Raw genomic sequence first — 22,909 nt, forward strand, 5'->3', positions numbered from 1 at the left:
GTTTAGGCTATTTTATAAAGCTATTGCAGGCTCTTAGTGGGGGGAAACCCAGTTTGCAATGCTCTTTATTCTGAAAAAGAAGAGTCATTGGTGCTCTGTAAAGTCGCAGGATAGTGTTGTGCAAGTTGCTCTGCTTGGTAACATGTTCATAGCCATCATTTAAGGTTGGATGACTCATAAGTCCTGACACAGGAGGACTGCGTATCAGTTTTAAGTCAAGCCCTACCAACAAGGCTCTTGTCTTTATCCTGTTCCTTATCATCAGTTACTACACTAATTTTCGCTTTTGAGCACAGCTACCTGTTTAACTACCCAGAAATCAATTTGAAACCTTGGAAAAGTACCATCCTTAGAGAAATTTAAGAGGAAAAAAAAGGTTTGTTTCTTAATAATGCTAGGCCTTGGAATAATGTACTAGAAGCAATCTTGCTTCTCAAAGCACTGTCTGAAAGTGAAAGTGAAGTTGTTCAGTCGTGTCCGACTCTTTGCGACCCCATGGGCTGTACCCTACCATGCTCCTCCATTCATGGGATTTTCCAGGCAACAATACTGGAGTGGGTTGCCATTTCCTTCTTCAGGAGATCTTCCCAACCCAGGGATTGATCCCGGGTCTCCCGCATTGTAGGCAGACGCTTTACTGTCTGAGGCACCAGGGAAATCGTGGTGCTGTCTATGTACCAGCAATTGGCAGCATCTGGGAGTTGTTAACAATGTAGGGTATCAGACCTCACCCCAGGCCTCTGAATAAGAAACCGCATTTTAACATTTTGAGATCCCAGAGTGGTTCAGATAAACATTAAAGAAGGAGAAGCACTGGCTTAGAGAAATGGGGGAGGGAGATTTCTGATAGGTGGTTACTGTTTGGTGTCATCAGGAGGGTGGTAACTAGACATAAGTGAGACAGAAATGAAGTGTATACCAGAAACGTCTGGAATCAACTATTAAAATAAGTGGGATTTAACAATAGAGGGTATTTCATAAACAAAGTTTGTTTTTCTTTGGGGTATTATTTAGACAATTCAACTCATTTTAGTTTTTTGAGGAGGTGTTCTTAATGTCAGTTTTAATGTCTATAAGAGCATTCACTGTGGCATCTATGTATGTATGAAGGAAGGCAACAATGAACACATGATAGGTGTCCAATCCTGGGAACAGCTTGGGTCGAGACCTACATTGGATTAGGGCTCAAGAGATGTCACATCTTCTGGGGGTGGCCACTCTCAGATCACCATGTCTTTCGATGGGAGACAGAGAGTTGCATGGTTGAAGCTCCTCTTTGATGATTAGGAGCTACCTCTTTAATAAGAAGGAACAGCTAGTCATTGGAATCAAACACAAGGGTTCAACCTTTTGCTACAGGTATTTAATATCATGTTCCTTCCAATCAATTGCTCTAAGACTTGCTTATTATTATCTGTGTCTTATTGGAGTTTTATTAGTAGATGTTAATGGTTATTACTTCAAGGCAGTTTCTGAGGGCTACTGTCTCTTTTTGTTCCAACTGCTCTTTATTCCTCTTTGATCAGCCTTTTGTGTATGTGTTTGTGTATGTGTGTAGGTACACAATTTCACAGAAATTGTTAAAAAAAAAAAAAAAGGTTTGAGAGATTTAATTTAAAACACATGGAAGTCAGTAGCTTTTTAAAGATGACTGTTCAGAAAATAACAGTATTGTAGTTGCTATCACAAGCACAATCTATTCCATGATGCCAAAAGAAAAAGTCCTTCCTGATTTAATCAATAATATTTTTGCCTGAAAAGAAAAGTCCTGCTCTTAAGTATAGATTTTTTCCCTGCATCAGAATTATTCTTCAGAGGTTTTCCATTCACTGTTCAAAACCAACAATCCTTGATTATAGAGATTCTTGACTAACAGAGCTCTCTCTCTCTTTTTTAAATTTAGGAAAAATATTTTTAAATCCTGAAGGACATGAATCAAAAATACTCCTGATGTGACGTTAGTCTTTAATAAAACAGACAATGTTAGAAACCAATCTGGAATTATATTTCACTTAGCATAGGATAAGAAAAGAATAAAAGTTAAAAGAACCTAGTTTTCAAAACAGATCATAGTTTTCAAAAGCATTAATGTAATGTACAGCTATGTCATTTTCCCAGTTGTGGAAATGGGTGGGTAATAATGGCAATGAATAAAAAATATAAAAATGAGTAATGTTTTAGCAATGGATTTTAATCTGAATTTTCTTTAAAACTATTTTTATTATATGCAATATCCATTCTTATTTGTTTTTAATTTTGTTGAAAATTCCCTATTAAATAATCTCAGAAGTTATTGCCTATCAGGGTTCTGAAACATGCTCAATATAAAAGCAATAAGTCTTATTTCTCATTGACTTTTCAACTCTACTGTCTTGTCTAAAAATCAAAGCACATCATAGACAGTGCTCTTCATCAGGGCTAACTATCCAGATTGTGTTTCTATAGAACGCTTCATCCTAAACTCATCCTTGTTTCCATTTTGGGGGGAGTTATTTGCAATCTATGCATTTCAATGTTTTGTCCTAGGTGACAGAAGAAAAATTAAGTAAATGAAGGTTTATTTTTCTATGTTCAGTTGCTTCTATTTTCCTATCATGTCTCTAACACCATTGTGGAAAGGTAATGGGTAATTTGGTAGCATATATTTTTTAAGGGTTTATCTGTTGGGTGAATATTTTTAAAAAATCAAGTACATATACACATGGTACAGTGAATAAATAGATTTTCTTAAAATATTATTCCATAATAAAGAGCTATTTCCAATGGTAAAGCAACTAAATTCAATATTTTTTTTTCTGGAGCCTCTGTACAAATTCCATTGAACAACTGATTATACAGACCTTTTCTGTTATGGTGATTGTTTTGGTTAAATAACAACTTCCCTATTCAGTTCAGTTTAATGTTTTTAAACTGAAAAGTTGTTTGTAAACAGAGTTAACAAAATTACACATTTTAAAAATTCTGAAAAGCATAGTACTCTGAAAAGCAGACCACTAGCAAAGGCATTGTTTGTCTTTTGAGCTTTCCCAGTCTTCTCCTATATTAAAAATTGTGTGGGTACTCACAAGGTGCCAAATAAATGACTGAAAAGGAAAATATTTTCATCATTTATCTACCTGATACAAACAGCTTTTTAAACTAATTCATTGCCTAATTTATCCAGTCACAATGGCATGGATTGGGTACGGTTTGTATATGTGCCCATGTTATTACATTCCCCAGTGTTTGTAAATAGTTCATTTGGGGTGCTTTGTGGTAGGGACATGTATGTGAGAGAATATTATAAATGAGTAATAAATATATAAATAAATGAGTATAAATATATAAATGAGTCTATTAAAAACTCTTTCCAAGTCAGAGAATATTCATTGTGCATTGATATTTCAAAATTGTTTTTCTAATGCCACCATCAGATTAAAATACTGTTTAAAATAAGCTACTTAAAGCAGGAAAAGGTACAACTATAAAATACAAAATGTAATAATCACACTTTTTAATCTACTCCTACTCAATATATTTTAAATATATGTATTTCTTCCATGACATACCCTAAAAAAAGAAATTCTTAAGCCTTACATGCTAAAATAAAATGACACAATAGTAATGAAATGAACTGACAATTCATTTAGCCTATCACTCTATAGCCTTTACAGCTATCCAGTGATAAAATCCCCAAAGGCTTTAGTCTTTAAATTATTAAGGCTATCTAAATTTCCACTACCACAATACATTTTTTTTTCCTGTAAGTGGAATGAAAATGGCATTTTTCTCAGGTAGATCTAGCTGTTCGCTGGGTGGTTTGTTCTAGAAAAGCAACAGGCTTTTCCCCCTGCCTTATAAGAAGCAACAGTTAGAAACTCTAACTAGAAAACTGCTACCCCACAGTGGTTGGAAACAGCCAATAGACAAAGAGACACTATGATTTCAATCGATGTTGAAACAGCTTCAGAAGGAAGGAGGCAATACGAAATAAAAGAATGTTAACTCTTCGCAATGAAAAGATTGCGCTATGTTCACTACACGTTACTATCGCCCTCTCCCTTGCTCTCCCTTTTCCACCGTAACTTATCCTCCTCGTGCTTCGGTGTCTAAGGCAAAACAAAGCAATAACTCGAACCGTTTGCTTTCAACTTAAACTCGCAAGATGCAGCAAGACAAATTCATCAACCCCCACGTGGGAACAATGCAAGCCTCTCCCCAGAAGCTGGCTTGAGTACTTTGGTATTAGCTAGCCGGCAGGGACCGTGGTCTCAGCCTGTTGCTCCTGCCACTCCGTGTGCTAGGGCCTGGAAAGGGAGAGGACACTAGGAAACCTCATGTTTGTGCTTGGGTGCTTGGTGGTGGGCCCTGGGTGGGTCTGGCTTGTCCGCTGCAGGGATCGCGACTGGCGAGGAGGTGGCTGCGGACCACGGTGCGGGGCCCGCGGGTGCAGGCCACTCGGCCGCCGGCAGATGGTGCCCTGCGCCTCGCAACACCCAAGGAAACCCTGCGAAAGTACCGCCGACTCCGCCCCACCCGCTCCGCCGGCGCCACAGTCACCCGTCCTTCCCCAAATAGTGCGGAGCACGTTTCCTCCTGAACACCGCAGTAGCCCGTGTGTGTGTCGAAAATACAAACCAGGGCCAGCAGGGCGTGCGTGCCAGAGTAGGGAGCGCGCTTGGAGCGGGATCCCTGGGCCGGGGCGAGGTGACCGCCAACCAAACGCAGAGGGCACGGGGACCGGTCCATTTCGCATCTGCGTAAGCGCGGCCGCCGGGCCAGTCGAGAGGCCACTCACCATGTTCACTTCGGAGACCATGTCTATGCTGGCGACATCGATCCTCATCCCGACGTCCACGGGGGGCCCTGCGGGGGACAGGGGTACATTGTGGACATAATCTCAGAGCGGCCACAGGCTGGGGAGGGGCAGAGGGCTTCCCTGCGCTTACTACATTCTGAATGGGCTCCCACCACCCCCATCCTTCTACCCCGTTGCAGGGGACAGGCTGAGAGAACAGGTGTGGGCACACGCATGATGCAGTGACTATGCAGAGGGGGAAGGTCGGCTCTGCCTTGGGTTCATCCACCTGAGCCTAGGGGTCCGGCGTGTGTGTGAATGTGAGTGTGTGTGCGCTCGCGCGCGTGTTTGGCCAGAGCATAGGGCGTAGTGCATGCTTATGAAAATGACACGCTTCCCCTTCTAATTTTTTTTGACATTTATCTTCGACAGGAAAGGAGAACTAGGTATGGGTTACAGGTTGAAAAAAAAGATGAAGCATTACCTCCAAAGTCCGGCCGCAAGCGAATGTCATATCCTTTGAGCAATCTGTCCACTGTCTCTTTCACGTATGACATGTTGCTGGGCTCATTGGCGCTGAAGGGAAGAAGTAGGGACCGGATTCAGAATGAGCACAAACTGCGAGCAGACATAAAAATAGACAGGCACACCTACCCCCCAAATAACGAGCTACATGATCCAGCAAGCATGTAAAAAGAAAACACCTAGGGAAAAAAAAGAGACATTCAACAACAGCTGCTCACCTGTGTGCACAACAGACCATGGCAATCATCACAGGGAAAGAGAGAAGCCCCAAACTCTCTCGATTTTGTACTGTCCACATTACTAACTCTGATTAAAGAATTGTCTTTTCTGCGAAGATTCAAGGAATGCAACTTAGTCGGCGGCAGGGCAGTAATCCCCGAATGGACTTGCGCATGCGCAGAGGGTGCTCACTACCAAAAGACACCTTGTGCCTTGCAAACAATATTCCTAGTGGAACAGGCAACAGATTTCAATTCCTTTAAAGTTCCTGTTTGTGGTGCTCCGCGTTCTCCGATAGTAAAAGATATCCTGCTGTTTCTTTGCTTCAGATCCTACGTGCATATGAATACGAATCTCTCTGTGTGCATTGGAGGTTGCTATGTTCATTTCCTTTCTGCCTCCAAACCTATTTTTTTACTCAATTCCCAGGGATCTGGTTTAGGCTGCCTGTGATTGGCATATTTCGTTGACAGTCACGGTAATCTTAGAACTGGGCGTCTGGAGGAGAGGTGGTTCTCTGGTTGCCCGTGTGTGCGCGTGTGTGTGAGTGATAGGGTGAGGGGGGTAAGGGGGACAGACTAAGTGAGTGGAGAGGGAGAGCCGGAGAAGGAAACTCAGGCTTCTCTGTTCAGGTTTTCTTGAAAGGCTTCTTAGGATGTCTGGGTTAGTGTCCTCTTCCTCTTTTCCAGGAGGAGGAAGAGGAGCTGGTGGACTTTTGCAGTTGCTCTCCCGCTCCCCGACTTGTCTTCCCTCCCCCTTTCGTATCTCACCAGACAGGAGAGGTGAGAGAAGCCAGCCATGAGGCAGCACCTCGGACAGGCAATCCTTTTTCTAGAGTCATTGATTGCATTTTCTGCTAGGTTCTAGTAAAGAAAATATCTTTTTTATTGCCAAGTGTTAAGCTTGTGTCAGTAACCCCAAACAGGACCCTGAAACACCGCGAGTGTCTAACCTCTGTTTACTAGTAGATTGGGGTTCTGTAGAAACAAAAGCTATTTGAATTCAATTCAATTCAATCAGTACAATTCGATAAAAGTCATTGAGCATACGTTAGGCAGGAATCCCTTTGCTAGGCGTTTGTTCATATATTAAATCTTTTACTATGTTCTAGGAATTCTGGGACTCAAAGACAACTTAAAAAGGATTTCTGACATTGGGAAATTCACAGGCTGTTGGGGAAGATGGATGTAAATATATGTAAATTCAATATATCTCTATATAGTTTACATAGTGGGAAGAGGGTTGTTAATTTTACCAAGGTGAAGTAGATAGGGTTTCTGGAAAAAGAAGTTTTTTCCCAGAGCAGAGAGGGAGGGTAATTCCAGAAGGAGGGAAGAGAATATGTCAAAGAGACTTGAAAGAGACTTTGACAGACTATGAGACTTGAAAGCCTGTGGTCTGCTTAAATAGCTGAACCCTGAAATGACTGAGCAGAATATAAAAGGCTGGAAGGAGGGAGGGAGGGAGGGACTGAGGGTGGTGAGGGCGCAAAGGGAAACCAAGGCTAAACTACAAGGAAAGTTAACATTCTCCACTAGGCACTTTTAAGCTTATGGAAATCCCTGACAGTTTTAAGTAGCAATGGTCAGAGTCAGATTTAGGTTTTAAAATGTTCTGATAGAATAAACATGATAAGAATGATTAACCTTCATCAGTTGTGGACTATTTGCTGGTTATCATGCACATTACATAGATGATCTCTAAACCTTGTAGTAATCCAAATGTTATTACTATTACTATTATTATAATTTTTATAGATGATGATACTAAGAACAAATCAAGGTAATATAACTAGTTTAATACCAAACTGCTAATAAATGATGAAATCAGCATTTTAACTCAGAATCTATGGACCTATCTGCTGTATTCTATGAAGCATAGATCCCAAGAGGAAGAACCAGAGATACTGAAAACAAGGAAGAAGAATTATTACGGTAACCCCAAGCAAAAGGAAATGAAGTCAGATAGTGTTTAGCATAGAGAGGAGGTGATAGACCAGTACAAGTTTTCAGAAATATAATAGAATCATCAAGTAGTTGTGAAGGTCAGGATTTGCAGACTTTTGAAAGCGGCTTAAACAATTTTACATACATTTGCACATGTGTAGATCTTGACATTCTATGTATACCTTAATTTCATTTTTTTCTTTGAGGCTCATGACAGCTTTAAACACTATGGCCTTTTCTTCTGGGGCCAGCATTAACTCAGTTTTCTTAATTGACTTAAAAGTATGTCGTCTACCTTTTTTTAATTCATGTGGATCTGCCTTTAATGGGTAAAAGAGAAGATTTGTTTATGCCACAGGTCTTTGTTGAAGCATAGAACCTCTCTGTGCTGCACAACTCTTTGCAAAAGCTGCACTGGAGAAAATAAAATATATGGAGAGTTTATATCATTCATTTATTCCTCAAATATTTATTGAACATTTACTAAGTGTCAGACTGTATACTGGTGGTACAACAGCTGAAAAGAAAGCATACAGCATTTCCTTCCTCATGGAATTTGTTAACTGACCCATCTTTTGGAAGTTGCAAATTGTTATCCTTGGTAGTCAAATTCAATTTGTAAAAGATGTTATTGGTTAGGTGTTTGCTATATTTTTAAAATTTATATAGCTTTTACAGGGATATATGTTTTCCAGTTGGTTATAAACCTCAATCATTATTTTTGAATAATAACTGGGATTTTATTTAGCAGTATTTGCCAAAAGGTCAAAAATAATGGATAAGTACCTATAATATAATCATTCAGCATTTACAAAATGATTACTAAACATCTTTTCTCTTGATGTATGCTTACAAAAGCAGAACAATGAAAAGAAAGTATTGCTAGAGCTGAATATATCATTTTAGAGTTATTTTTAAAACATATACTTGTAAAGTAATTAATCATGATACTTAAGAGGTACTTCAATTGAAGTATAGGACTACTTAATTATATAGAGATATGATATTGCAATCTAATTATAGTAGAAGTGTGATATTGCAATGAGACAATAATTTTTAAAAAAGAATAAAAAAAGGAAGAAATTAAGCTATCTTTATATCCACATGTTAAATTTATCTAGAGAGAAAAATCCAATGAAGTCTCCAAACATATAAGAATACAGTGAGTTAAACCAGACTTCTAACTTCAAAATCAAATCACATTAAATACATATTAGTAGTATTCCTGTATGTAGCTCCTACCAAAAAGACATATAAAATGGGAAACATTCTATTACAATAATAGCAAAAACTCTAATATATCTAGGAATAACATAAAAAAATGTAAGAGCTTTATAGAGAATCTATATAATATTTTTGAAGGACATAAGACCTAGCTAAATGAAAACTATGTGGCTGGGGACAGTCAATATTATAAAGATATTAATTCTATCCAATGTAAGAAATATAATCAATTTGAATTAAAATTCCTACATTTATTGTGAAAATTAAGACATCAGTTCTAAAATATAAATGCAAGAGTAAAGAGTGAAAAATGCAAGAGTAAAGAGTGAAAAAAGAGACAAAATTTGGAAGAAAAAAAGAAGTATATAGGAGCACTTGACTTTGAGATATCAAGATTTTTGAGACATTGAAATTAAAACAGTTTCCGTTTAGTTTGAAATTCATTTAGATATAGTAAAACAGAAAATAGCACAGCCAAATAAACCCACATAAAAATATTCTTCTATTTTAAGAAAGATAGGAAAGGATGAGATATTCAACAAATGTTATGGGGACAATTTATTATTCATAAGGGGGGAAAAATGTAAACCTTTACATTATTGCATGCACAAAAATGTATTACAGGTGAATACATAACTGAAATATAAAACCAAAACTTTAGAAAATCTTATAAGAAATGTATTTGTGATTTGGGTTCAGGGAAAGACTTAAAAGGGGCTTCCCAGGTGGCTCAGTGGTAAAAGAATCTGCCTGCCAGTGCAAGAGACTCAGGAGACATGGGTTTGATCCCTAGGTTGGGAAGATCTCCTGGAGGAGGACAGTATCCTTGCCTGGAAAATTCCATGGACAGCAGAACCCAGAAGGCTATATAGTCCATGGGTCATGAAGAGTGCTAATGACTGAGCACTTGAGCACAAAGATTTAAAGATAAATGAAAGTATTAATATAAATTATAAAAGGAAAGATTAGTAGTGATAACTACAGAAAATGTAACCTTTAAATCAAAACATCCTTTAATATAGTGAGAAGTCAACCAAAAGGAGTTTTCAGCAAATTTAACTGCCAAAATATTAGTATGAAGAAATTATTTAAAAAAAGAAAAATTTTCTAGAAGTCAATAAAAGAGAAAGAAAAAAAAAAGACAAAGAGCCTCTCTAAATGAGGGATTGCTAATTAAAACAATAATGTAGTGGTTGTGGTTTAGTCTCTAAGTATTGTCTGACTCTTTGTGACCCCATAGACTGTAGCCCACTGGGCTCCTCTGTCCATGAGATTCTCCAGGCAAGAATACTGGAGTGAGTTGCCATTTCCTTCTCCAGGGGACCTTCCTGATCCAGGGATCGAACCAGAGTCTCCTATATCGCAAGTGGATTCTTTACCAACTGAGCCACCAGGGAAGCCCTAAAACAATGATATACCATTCCAAATATATCAGATATGAAAAATTTAAGAATGTCAAGTATTGGTTAGAGATGCTCATATAAGTATTTTCAGGAGGGATATAAATGGATCTGAATACTTTATAAAGAAATTTGTGCATGTCTGATAAAGTCAAAGATACACACACCATTTGGCTCAGAATTTCCAGCACTAGGAACACACTCTAGCGATACATTCACACAATCTAAGAATGTTGATTGCAGTGTGGCTTTTAATAGTATGAAATTGGCAGCAACCTAAATATTTATCTATTGGGAATAAATATATAGTTATATAATAGAATAAAACTCTCAATATATAAAAAATCTATATGCTTTTACACAGATAAATCCCAGCATAAAACATTAAGCAAAAACAAAACAAAATAAAAAGAGCTAAGCATGGAATGAAACGAATTGACAGCATTAAGTAAAGTTAAAAACATTAAGAGAAAAAATCAGAATATATATTACTTTATGCATATAATACAGATTTTGGATAATAGATACTGTAAAGATAAATAATAAAATAGGAAGGGTACTAGGTTTTAGGATATAAAACATGCTTCAACTCTATCTATAATACTTAATCCAAGAAAAAAATCTCAAGCAAATTAATCAAAACATGAGAAATATATAGATATGATTCTGCTCTCTCTATATTTCTAGGTATTTTAAATATTCTATAAAAATTCATTAAGACTAATAAGTAATGAATTGGGAAGATATAGCTTCAATATATATTATTAAAATATTGAAACATCAATAAGGGAAAGAAATAAACCTAATAAGTAAATGGGCAAACGATTTTAACAGGACTCTCACAAAAGAAAGTTTCAAAAATAATATTAAAAAACATCAACCTTGGTAATAACCAAATTAATACAATTTTTAAAAATATATGAAGTACTATTTTTATTCACTAGTTTGCTATTTTAAAAAAGATTTAGCCTCAAGTATCATGAATGTTTTGGAGAAATATAATTTCATACAATTTGGGGGCAGGATAAGTTACCACAATCTATCCTAAAGGACAGTTTGTAATATTGTCATACACTATGCAATTTTCTGAATCTACCTGTGGAATTTGCATTCTGTTTAATTGATCAGTGTTTCTGATTTAACCTAAAGTGTGTGTGTGTGTCTGTGTATATATATATATATGTATATATATATATACACCATATGTGTATATCATATAATACTCTGGGGAAGGGAATGGCTACCCACTCCTGTATTCTTGCCTAGAGAATCCCACGAACAAAGGGGTCTGGCAGGCTACAGTCCATGGGGTTGCAAAGAGTCAGACATGACTAAGTGACTAAGCACAAACACACACATATATCAAATACATTCTATTAACTTATTATGCATATATCGCATTCAATTATAATATTTAATAATTATTTAATATATGTATACATTGTGAAATGCTTACCACAACCAAGTTAATATAGCCATCATCTCACATAGTTACCTTATTGTGTGTAGGTTTAATGAAAACACTTAAAATATAATCTCTTAGATTTCAAGTATGCAATGATTATTATCTATAATGCAGCCATGAAATTAAAAGACACTTCCTCCTTGGAAAAAAAGCTATGACAAACCTAGACAGCAAAATAAAAAGCAGACACATCACTTTGCTGACAAAAGTCCTTATAGTCAAAGCTATGGTTTTTCCAGTAGTTATGTACGGTTGTGAGAATTGAACTATAAAGAAGGCTGAGCACCAAAAAATTGATGCTTTTGAACTGTGGCGCTGGAAAAGACTCTTGAGAGTCCCTTGGACAGCAAGAAGATCAAACCAGTCAATCCTAAAGGAAATCAACCCTTAATATTGGAACTGATGCTGAGGATGAAGCTCCAATACTTTGGTCACCTGATGCAAAGAGCCAACTCATTGGAAAAGACTCTGATGCTAGGAAACATTGAGGGCGGGAGGAGACGGGGGTTAACGTGGGCTGAGATGGTTGGATGGCATCACCGACTGAATGGATATGAGTTTGAGCAAACTCCGGAATATAGTGAAGGACAAGAGAAGCCTGGCGTGCTGCAGTCCATGGGTTTGCAAAGAGGTGGACACAAATAAGTGACTGAAGAGTAACAACAGCAAATCACCATGATGTACATTGTATTCCCAGATTTTTCTCATCTTACAACTGGTAAAAGGGTCCAAATTTTCATTTATGACATATTTTTATCACAGTCATTATTAGTAAGGTTTGAATTTTGCTAATGTAGGCACACTATTTTTGAAATATATATCCTTTTTATGCTTTCACACTTTAGTTTGTAGATTGAGTAACATTAATTTATTAAGATTATAAAATATGTTTTACTTCATTATTATGCTGAAACCTTTGAATGTGAGGACCACCACAAACTGTAGAAAATTCTTAAAGATATGGGAATACCAGACCAACCACCTTACCTGTCTCCTGAAAAACATGAAACAATGGACTGGTTCAAATTTGGGAAAGGAGTACGACAAGGCTGTATATATTGTCACCCTGTTTATTTAACTTATATGCAGAGTACATCATGCTCCAGAGATAATTGAGTGGTATCACCAACTCAATGGACATGAGATTGAGCAAACCCTGGGAGGCAGTCAAGGACAAGGAAGCTTGGGATACTGCAGTCCACTGGACTGCAGAGAGTTGGACACAATTTAGTGACTGAAAAACAATAATAAAGTAGTCACACTATTAATGAAATGTATATCCTTTTTTTATGCATTCACACTTTATTTTGTGACTCTTTGCAATCCCACGGACTATACAGCCCATGGAATTCTCCAGGCCAGAATGCTGGAGTGGGTAGCCTTTCCCTTCTCCAGGGGCTCTTCCCAACCCAGGGATCGAACCCAGGTCTCCTGCATTGCTGGTGGATTCTTTACCAGCTGAGCCACAGGGGAAGCCCAAGAATACTGGAGTGGGTAGCCTAACCCTTCTCTAGAGGATCTTCCTGACCCAGGAATCGAACTGGGGTCTCCTGCATTGCAGGCAGATTCTTTACCAACTGATCTATTGGGGAAGCCCAATTTATTAAGATTATAAAATATGTTTTACTTTGTTATTATTCTGAAGCCTTTGAGTGTATGGATCACAAGAAACTGTAGAAAATTCTTAAAGAGATGGGAATACCAGACCAACTACCTTACCTATCTCCTAAGAAACCTGTAGGCAAGTCAAAAAGCAACCCTTAGAACCAGACATGCAACAACAGACTAGTTCAAATTTGGGAAAGGAGTACGACAAGGCTGTATATTGTCACCCTGTTTAACTTACATGCAGAGTACATCATGCTCCAGAGGATGATTAAATGGCATCACCAACTCAATGGACATAAGTTTGAGCAAACCCTGGGAGGCAGTCAAGGACAAGGAAGCTTGGGATGTTGCAGTCCACTGGACTGCAGAGAGTTGGACACGATTTAGTGACTGAACAACAATAATAAGGTAGTCACACTATTAATGAAATATATATCCTTTGTTATGCATTCACACTTTATTTTGTAGATTAACATATTAATTTATTAAGATTATAAAATCTGTGTAACTTTGTTATTACAATAAATCTATTAACTAACAAGTATCATTTTTATCTGTGCTAATGCAAATAGTCTAATTTCATTTTTGCATAGGAATTTATTCTGTAAAAGTTATTATTGTCTTATAAAAATGTCTTGTGTTTCAGGCTATATTACTAGCCAGTTATTTAACAGATTTCTAGCTGCTAATATGAAAAATGTCTTTTTTTTCTACTTTGTATTTTTCACTCTTCTTACTGAGATCTTATAATGTGGACTTCTGAGAATAAATCTTATATCATGTGATACAGCCAGGTATATTTTTATCTCTTTTTCATTTTACTTTTTAATCATCATGCCCTAACAATTTTATAAATTATGCTATTGTAAATAAATTAATATTTTACCCTTTTATTACATTTATACTTTTTAAAAATTTCTTCTCAGATTGCTATTTCCGATATTTCTACTATTTCCAGTATTGAGAGTGGAATACTCTAAGGGTATTCCTTTCTTGTTTTAAAAGGAATTCTACTCAAATATATGACTTCTTATTTAAAAAAATCTTATTATTAGAGCTATTCCAAGTTATTGATTTTATTAAAAACACTAATTTTATATGCTTAATAAGAATAGTTAAACATTTTTATAGACTTATTACCTACCAATCTTATTTTAAACACTGGACATTTTTCATGATTTTAGGTATTCTTCTGAGGTAGTGATACTATGATTAGTTCTGTTTTACAGATAAAGTAACTGAGACAGAGGAAGTTCATTAATATATCCAAGGTCAAACAGTATATCCAAGGTCAAACAATGAAACAATAGAGACAGAATTCAAATTTAGGTAGTCTGATGGCAGTCTATACTACTCTTTGCATGTTCAGTCCCTCAGTTGTATCTAACTCAGCAACTCCATGAACTGTAGCCCACCAGGCTCCTCTGTCCATGGAATTTTCCTAGGCAAGAATACTGCAGTGGGTTGCCACTTCTTTCTCTAGGGGACCTTCTGAACCCAGGGATAGAACCCTATCTCCTGTGTCTCCTGTATTGGCAGTTGGATTCTTTACCACTGTGTTACCTGGGAAGCCCTCCATACTACTTTTTACCAGTACACTATTAATTATGAAAAAATGTTGCCACTTTAAAATGCTTTTTTAACCTCTGTTGATATAATTATATGATTTTTTTTTTGCAAATTATTCTATGTAATTAAATGCACTTCGGGTTTATTCTATGTTATGAGTGATTTACATTTTTAGAACAAGCCAGAATTAGAGACATTTTTTTCTTTAAGCACCACAGACCTGTGCTTCCCAAGTGGTATGTTGTAGTGTCAGTTGGAAGTGCTTGGCATGTTGTGACCTCTAACTAATGTGGACCTGTGGGTAGAAGAAGATCAAAGAGAATTACTATTAAGTTGTTACCAGGGAGAAGGCAATTGCACCCCACTCCAGTACTCTTGCCTGGAAAATCCCAATGGACGGAGAAGCCTGGTGGGCTGCAGTCCATGGGGACGCTAGAGGTCGGACATGACTGAGCGACTTCGCTTTCACTTTTCACTTTCATGCATTGGAGAAGGAAATGGCAACTCACTCCAGTGTTCTTGCCTGGAGAATCTCAGGGACGGCGGAGCCTGGTGGGCTGCCGTCTATGGGGTCGCACAGAGTCAGACACGACTGAAGTGTCTTAGCAGTGTTACCAGGGTGATATTGCCTTATACTAAACTATCATTTAAAAATGTTGCCATTCATAACTTTGCTATATGTAGAGATTTACAGTATTTTTAGTAGGAACTGTTTATACTTTTGATCTTATTTCATAGGTTAAATGTATCTGGAATTAACTAAAGGACAAAAGGGTTAAAAATAGCAAGGTTATTATCCAAGTGAACAATTTTCTACCTAAATGTATAGTGTTAGGGTTCATTCATTTACTCAAAAAATATTTTCAGAATTATAAAACAATACAAGATAAAAAAAAAACTAGCAAGGTAAACACATATGAATTACTAGTATATAATATCAAAAATGCTATAAATGAGAAAAGAGCATTTCATACTACCCTGTAGTGTTAGGGAAGACACTTCAAAGAAGTTGAAACTTTCTGCTAGACCTTGGATTCACAGAGTTAAGCACTTGGGAGAAGTTAGGGCAGGTGGAAAACAAAAACAAAGACTTCAAGTTACACAAGTTATGGCAGTAAAGGAACTGGTAGTATTTCAGGGATAATTTGAACATTGAGTGGAGTGAGTGGAGTGACAAGAGGAATAATGAAGCAAGGAAGAAGAGACCAGAAAACAAAGGAGATATGGTTAGAAAATAAAACTATTTTTCTGCCCCATATTAAATACACTTGCCGTTACTAAATGGAGATCAAAACATAACTAACCTATCATCTTTATTTTGTTACTATCAAGATTCTTCCAATTATTTTAAGAGAAATTTGAAGGAAAATTGGGAAAATCTAGACATTTGGGCTAATCATCAAATGATATAGTGACAGTGTTGTTTGTGAATTAAAGGATCATTTTCTGAGTGAAAAAAAAAACAATTTACCACAGCCCTCCCTCCCTCTTGGGCTTCCCTTGTGGCTCAGCTGGTAAAGAATCTGCCTGCAATGTGGGAGACCTGGGTTCAATCCCTGGGTTGGGAAGATCCCCTCGAGAAGGGAACGGCTAGCCACTCCAGTATTCTGGCCTGGAGAATTCCATGGAGTGTATAGTCCATAGGATCACAAAGAGTCGGACACGACTGAGTGACTTTCACTTTCACTCCTTCACTCTTGGAGATAAAGTCTAAATCATTCAACATTTTAAGCAACAAGATGACTTCTTCAGTCAAAAAGTTTCTTCAACTCTATGCTAAAATTGAATGAATGTAGGATGGGTATTTGGAGGTTGCAGGCCTCCTTCACTTCCTGTAATCAGAAACGTGCTAACCATATGCATGAAACAGTTCTATTGTTGGTTTCAGAAATGAAAGACTGTTTAATATGGATCCTCACATATAACTGTGGACAGATAATCAAAGGGCAGCCCATCTTTAGAGAAATCAACATCATGAGGGAAAAGGAATAAATTCCATAAGCAGAAAACTAAATCCTAGTGGACAATAAGACTATAATATAATAGCTTGAGAAGTTTTAAGTACAGACAGAATACCCAATAAAATCAATAAACTGTTAGGGGAAAACAAAGGTCTACAATAACAACGATAACAACAACAACCAAAAAAAACTGAGGTTCTAGGAATTTGAAATGTAATTTCAAATTTTAAAAGAAAATTTGATAGATGAATGACACAACTGAAAATTTTATTAGTGAACTAGATAATATAATCAAGTAATTATCAAGGTTGCCTTGCAAAAAGACAAAAGAATCATTGGAAAGAGAATCAGAAGTTACATAAGAAATGAATAGAGAAAAAGAAGAGCAACAAATAGTTAAAGAAATAGCAATGTCCTAGAAGTGACAAAAATTACTTGTTTTACGATTGAGCAAGCTTATTAAATGTTAAACAGTATTAATTAGTCATATTCTGGTGAATTTCCAGAACATCTTGGATAAATTCAAAACTGTCTTAAGAAAAGCAATATTATTTTCATACAAAAGAGAATAACTTGTCATTCTTATCAGCAAATTTAGTATGATATTCTTTATTAATAAGATAAAAATGAAGTTTATTAACCTGTACATATGAAATTATTATCAACAAATTTAGTACCAGAAATCAATGAAGCAATGTTTTTATAATTTTGAACAAAAAAAAAGATTTTCAAGTGCTAATACTGTAGTCTCACAAACTAGCATTCAGTTGTGTTGAGCATTCAAACTTGTTTTTAGACATAAAAAGACTGGTAAGTTTGCCCCTTACAAATCCTTTAGGCAAAAAGAACCTAAGGATTACTACAGCAAAACAAAAACATCAATATAAGATGAGGTAATTAAGACATAAAATTAAGTGATATGCAAATAAATGAATAAAATAAATTATTTAATTTCTAAGTTAAATGCAGTGATTGAAAGCAATTGTTAAGAAATTATTATGAAGCTATAGGCAAAAGGTACAGAAATTAAACACTTATGAATTAGAGAAGGTGCTGTGACACTGACTGGTTGTGATGAAATAGGAAGGAGTAGATATTTTGAATAAGATTTATTTTAAAAAATTATGAATTAAAATGAACTTATAATGTATTTAATGCTTACTATGTGTCTGGCACTGTGGTAAGTCTTTTATTAAGTCATTTATACCTGACATCTTTAAACTCTGGTAAAACTGTCTTTATTTTTCAGATTTTTTTGATGGGAAAAGCAACTTGCTGTTGGCCATATAGCTTAGATATGACAGAGCCCGAATTCAAGCTTATAAAGTCAAAATTCAAACCAGTATCATTCGCTACTATTCTACCCTGCTTTTGATGGAGAAAAGGTGGAGCATAGGTAGTGAAACATCCAGAAGTTGGTAGACAGATAATGAAGAATTCCCCTAAAAGATGAGCAGTAACTGAGATAGTAGTTGAGTAATAGTGAGGGTAAGACACAGTGAGATAAGCCTGCACATGACTGAAGATCTACACACCTGCAGAGGAACTAAAAATATTGCCATACTTGTGAGCTGCCATGAATTCTTTCCATTTCCAACTTCATTATGGTATCTGCTATTACTAGTGGATTTCAACATTTCCTGTATGCTCACATGGCCCAGTACTGTGGCTGAGATTTCTGTGTTCATCTCTATGATGTCCATTCCTCTCTGAGGAAAAGAAGCTTTTTCTTTAATTCATCAGTGTATATCCCTTATCTAGAATCTTGTCTGCATGAAATATATATATAATACATATTTGCTGAATTAATGGAAAAATAAATAAACTCAATAATATTTCTTGACTGTCTAATATGATCCAAGAGTATTATTCCAAATACAGGGTGTACAGCTCTGAATAGATAAAAATACATCTTAGCTATTTTAGCATTTATATTCTGGTGAGGAAAATGGACCATAAGCAAAGTAAAAAGGTACAGTATACTGTATATTTAGACAGTTAGTTATAGGAGGGAAAACAGTAAACCAGGAAATGGAAATTTGGGAGGGGGAGTGTTTGCTGAGACTTTAGAAATGGTGGTCAAGGAAGATCACATTGAAAAGATGACATTTGGGTAGAGAGCTATAGATAGAGATGGAGCGAGCCAGATGTAAATCTAGAGAGGAGAAACATTTCCAACAGAGAACAGCAAGTGTAAAGATACTGAAGTGAAAAAGTATCGGATATGTTTAAGGAGGCCAGAGCTGTTAGAGCAGAGTGAGAGGCAGAAAAAGCAACAGGAGATGAGTTATAGAATTATAGAATATATTCTGAGTAAGACAGAAAGTCAATGGAAGAATCTGATGTGGAGAATAACGTAGTCTCATTTGCTTTTTAATGAAATCACTCTAGCTACTCTGGAATGTAGACATCTGGTGGGCAAGGGTAGAAGGATTTGCATCAGTAATCCAGGTGGAAAATACATGGTAGTACTGGTGGTGATGAGAAGTGGTCATATTCTGGTTACATTTTGAAGCTAGAGTTAACAGAACTTGCTGACAGGTTAGATATGTTGTGTGAGGGAAGGAGAGGAATTAAGGATGACTCCAAAGTCTCTGAGCTGAGAGGATGGAAGAGTTGCCATTATCTAAGACAGGGAAGGTGTGGAAGGATAATTTGGGAATGGGTGTTTTGTCATAAGTTGGTTTGGGACAGACTAAACTGGATCATTCAAAAAACTAAGATCATGGCATCTGGTCCCATCACTTCATGGCAAATAGATGGGGAAACAATGAAAACAGTGACAGACTTTATTGTTTTGGGGGCTCCAAAATCACTGCAGATGGTGACTGCAGCCATAAAATTAAAAGACACTTGCTCCTTGGAAGAAAAGTTATGATCAAACTAGACAGCATATTAAAAAGCAGAGACATTACTTTGCCAGCAAAGGTCTGTCTAGTCAAAACTATGGTTTTTCCAGTAGTCATGTATGGATGTGAGAGTTAGGGTATAAAGAAAGCTGAGTGCCGAAGAATTGATGCTTTTGAACTGTGGTGCTGGAGAAGGCTCTTGAGAGTCCCTTGGACTGCAAGGAGATCCAGCCAGTCCATTCCAAAGAAAATCAGTCCTGAATATTCTTTGGAAGGACTGATGCTGAAGCTGAAACCCCAATACTTTGGCCACCTGATGCGAAGAACTGACTCCTTGGAAAAGACCCTGATGCTGGGAAAGATTGAAGGTGGGAGAATAAGGGGACAACAGAGAATGAGATGGTTGGATGGCATCACCGACTCAGCGGACATGAGTTTGAGTTAACTCCGGGAGTTGGTGATGGACAGGGAGGCCTGGCGTGCCACAGTCCATGGGGTCACAAAGAATCGGACACAACTGAGCGACTGAACTGAACTGAACTGAAAGTTTTTTATTTTTTGCTATTTACATTTATTCTTTCCTATTTTACATATTCATGTTACTCTTTGTGTCTAGCTGGTTCTTATTTATTTCTTTGTATTTAGCCCTTAGGTATATTCCTACAGTGGTTTTCACAGTACAATTCTCCTAGGATTTTGAGTAAGTGCATGAATAATGAAACCACCAGCAAAGCATCATAGTTATGAAAGTATCATTGAAGATGTGTATGATATTGAATAGTCACCAGAGTCATAAAATTTTTCTCTGACTGTTATGTCATATCTAGAGCATGATGCCAAATACTCCTTTTAGATTCACTGGAGGTTAACACCAGCAGGGAATTTAAGAGTCTGACCTAACACTCTCTTTTTAAGGTGAGAAATAGTGAGATATACAGAAGCTATATGACATGCAGAAGACCATACATCTAGTAAATTGTAGACCTAGAATTTCATTCAAGATGAGTTAACTTCAATCATCATTCTTTCCAAACATCTTCCTCCAGTCAAAAATTGTACTAATTCTGGTATTTCTCAATCTTGCTTTTAAAACTGAACATGCTATTTATTAAGATTTAAATTTTCTAATAATAACAGGTCGGATATTTTAACACCTGGTTTTAAAACTGATTCTATTCTCACATCAACCAAGAAACATCTTTTGGCTCATCAAATTGTCTGCATAATAGAAATTTTGTCACCTAGAAAAAGGTAAATTTCTGAATTCAGCTTTCCTTTTCTTCAGAAAACCGTTAAACAGTTTTGTAATTCACGAAGTGTCACTATGTTACCTTAGCGGTTAATTCAAGTGGCTTGAATTGATCATGATTTTCCAAAAATTTCTATTAAACCATTATGAAAGAGTTTGAACATTTTTAACAATGTGGAATAATAATAGAAATAATAGGCTTGGCTTGTCACTCAGTAGTCAGGAATATGAATTTTTATAGGGCAAAATGTGGAGTGTTTTAAAAGAATCTTTTACTTTTGCAATCTAGATCATATTTCATTGAAGACCACATGCTATATCTGCATGTACAACCTTTTTACCTATATTATTTAAATTGTTTTACTTTCATTGCACTTCATCACCCTGTACTTGATATTTAATTAATGCTGAACAGTTCCCATTTTCTGTATAAACAGAAGCAAGACTTTCATGCTGGATTCTATCACTGAAGCACTTCTCTGTCCATCTCATCCTTGAAAAAGTCAAGATGTAATTCTCCCTAATACTCCAGGCTTTTTAGCAGTGCTTAAAACCTCTATTGGAACATTTTCCCCATAGTTCTATAGGTAGCTGGATATAAATTTTCTCTGCTACTTTATGTCCTTTAGGAAAATTATCTGTGATGGAATATGGCAAAAAAGTCCTGGTAGATTGCAGGAGATCAAATGAAGAATGGAATGAATAAATAAAGTAGAAAAGCTTAATGCATTGTCTTGTTCATCAGAGAGAGTAAAAATGTTGCAAAACTAACCAATGCCTAATAATAGCATGTTGATAAATAACAGATAGACCTCTACAAATTAAAGCACACGATTAATGGCAACATTTCCTGACTAATGCTCTGAAACCCTTTGTTGTCATTTTTGCAACTCAGTATCTTCCTTGAAGTTAGTGTGACTGTCACATGTTCAGAGCAATAGAATGTCAAGAAGACAGTTTGGGGTTACTTTTTGGCCAACACGGCTAAATAAATTGTGTGCTTTTCATTCTTTTTCCCTTTCTCCCACTTCAGTGAAGCTAGAGAAAGCAGAAGTCAAAGATAGAGGAGTCACATGATGGAAGAAGCTCTGATCCCTGTCAGTCCTTGGAGAAAATCTACTCAGAGTTTAAATGAGTAAACAACATTGGATCTTACCTGAGGGAGAAATTAACTTCTATCTGATCTTGCCTGGAAAATCCCATGGGTGGAGGAGCCTGGTAGGCTGCAGTCCATGGGGTCGGACACAACCGAGCGACTTCACTTTCACTTTTCACTTTCATACCTTGGAGAAGGAAATGGCAACCCACTCCAGTACTCTTGCCTGGAGAATCCCAGGGATGGTGGGCGGTCATTTCTGGGGTCGCACAGAGTAAGACACGACTGAAGCGACTTAGCAGCAGCAGCAGATCATGCTGAGTATTGTTTCTTATAGAAACTTGGGTTAATTACCATAACAATGTATAAAAATGAGTATTTTCCAAAACATAATGTTAATATAAAAGCAAATTTATATATATAATTTACTATATATAAAATGTTAAAAGCATAATAGTTATTTTGTATACATATATAACAATACACAAATATTCGTGGAAAGATGACTGCATTTAAAAAATGGAAGAACTACTGTGGTGGAGTACTCAGGAAATTTTGATTGTTTCTGTAATATTTTGTTTTTGTTTTTTTTGTTTTTTTTTTTAATATTTTGTTTTTATTTTACAAGTTCTGAATCAGTTTTGACAAAATGCTAGAATAGAGCTGAGTACAGTAGATGTTTGTTATACTACTTTTTGGTGACTTTTTTCCCTTGTATTTTGAAATATCAAAAAATGAACATGTAATGATTTTGAGGAGTTTAGACAGAAGTCTATAAATCATAAATAGTTGGGGAGAAAATTTGCACATATTCATCAAACATGTAAAATTAGGTTTAAGCAAAAAGCTTGAAAAAGCAATGTCTTTTCCCTTTACTGAGAAATGTATTTTACTTAGAAAATAAATATAATCCTGTGAGCTGCCTCAGAATTAGAACAGTTTGAAAATACAAAGTGAAGCAACCATTAGTCAAATTCATAAACCGCAGCACAAGTTATTGGAACACATTCACCACGGAGGA

General features: G+C 36.4%; 1 protein-coding gene across 3 annotated transcripts in view; it reads right to left on the reverse strand.

The window, feature by feature from the left end:
- GABRB1 (gamma-aminobutyric acid type A receptor subunit beta1) overlaps nt 1–22,141 on the reverse strand; it is a 438,781-nt gene extending 416,640 nt beyond the window's left edge. The window contains exons 1-3 of one of the 3 annotated variants that reach the window (XM_081590734.1): nt 21,949–22,141; nt 5,262–5,353; nt 4,778–4,845 (exon numbers count right to left, since the gene is read on the reverse strand). In XM_081590734.1, the coding sequence (XP_081446860.1) occupies nt 4,778–4,845; nt 5,262–5,353; nt 21,949–22,073 (285 nt within the window). In that variant the 5' untranslated portion in view covers nt 22,074–22,141. Of the gene's footprint in view, nt 1–4,777; nt 4,846–5,261; nt 5,354–5,520; nt 5,679–21,948 lie in introns of those variants that run through there. The other 2 variants (XM_081590754.1, XM_081590745.1) reach the window with 2 other exon arrangements.
- Between the last annotated feature and the right edge of the window lie 768 nt (nt 22,142–22,909).

The sequence above is a fragment of the Giraffa tippelskirchi genome, chromosome 1, assembly GCF_054371585.1.
Source record: "Giraffa tippelskirchi isolate mGirTip1 chromosome 1, T2T-mGirTip1v1.2.pri, whole genome shotgun sequence".
Lineage (NCBI taxonomy): Eukaryota > Metazoa > Chordata > Mammalia > Artiodactyla > Giraffidae > Giraffa > Giraffa tippelskirchi.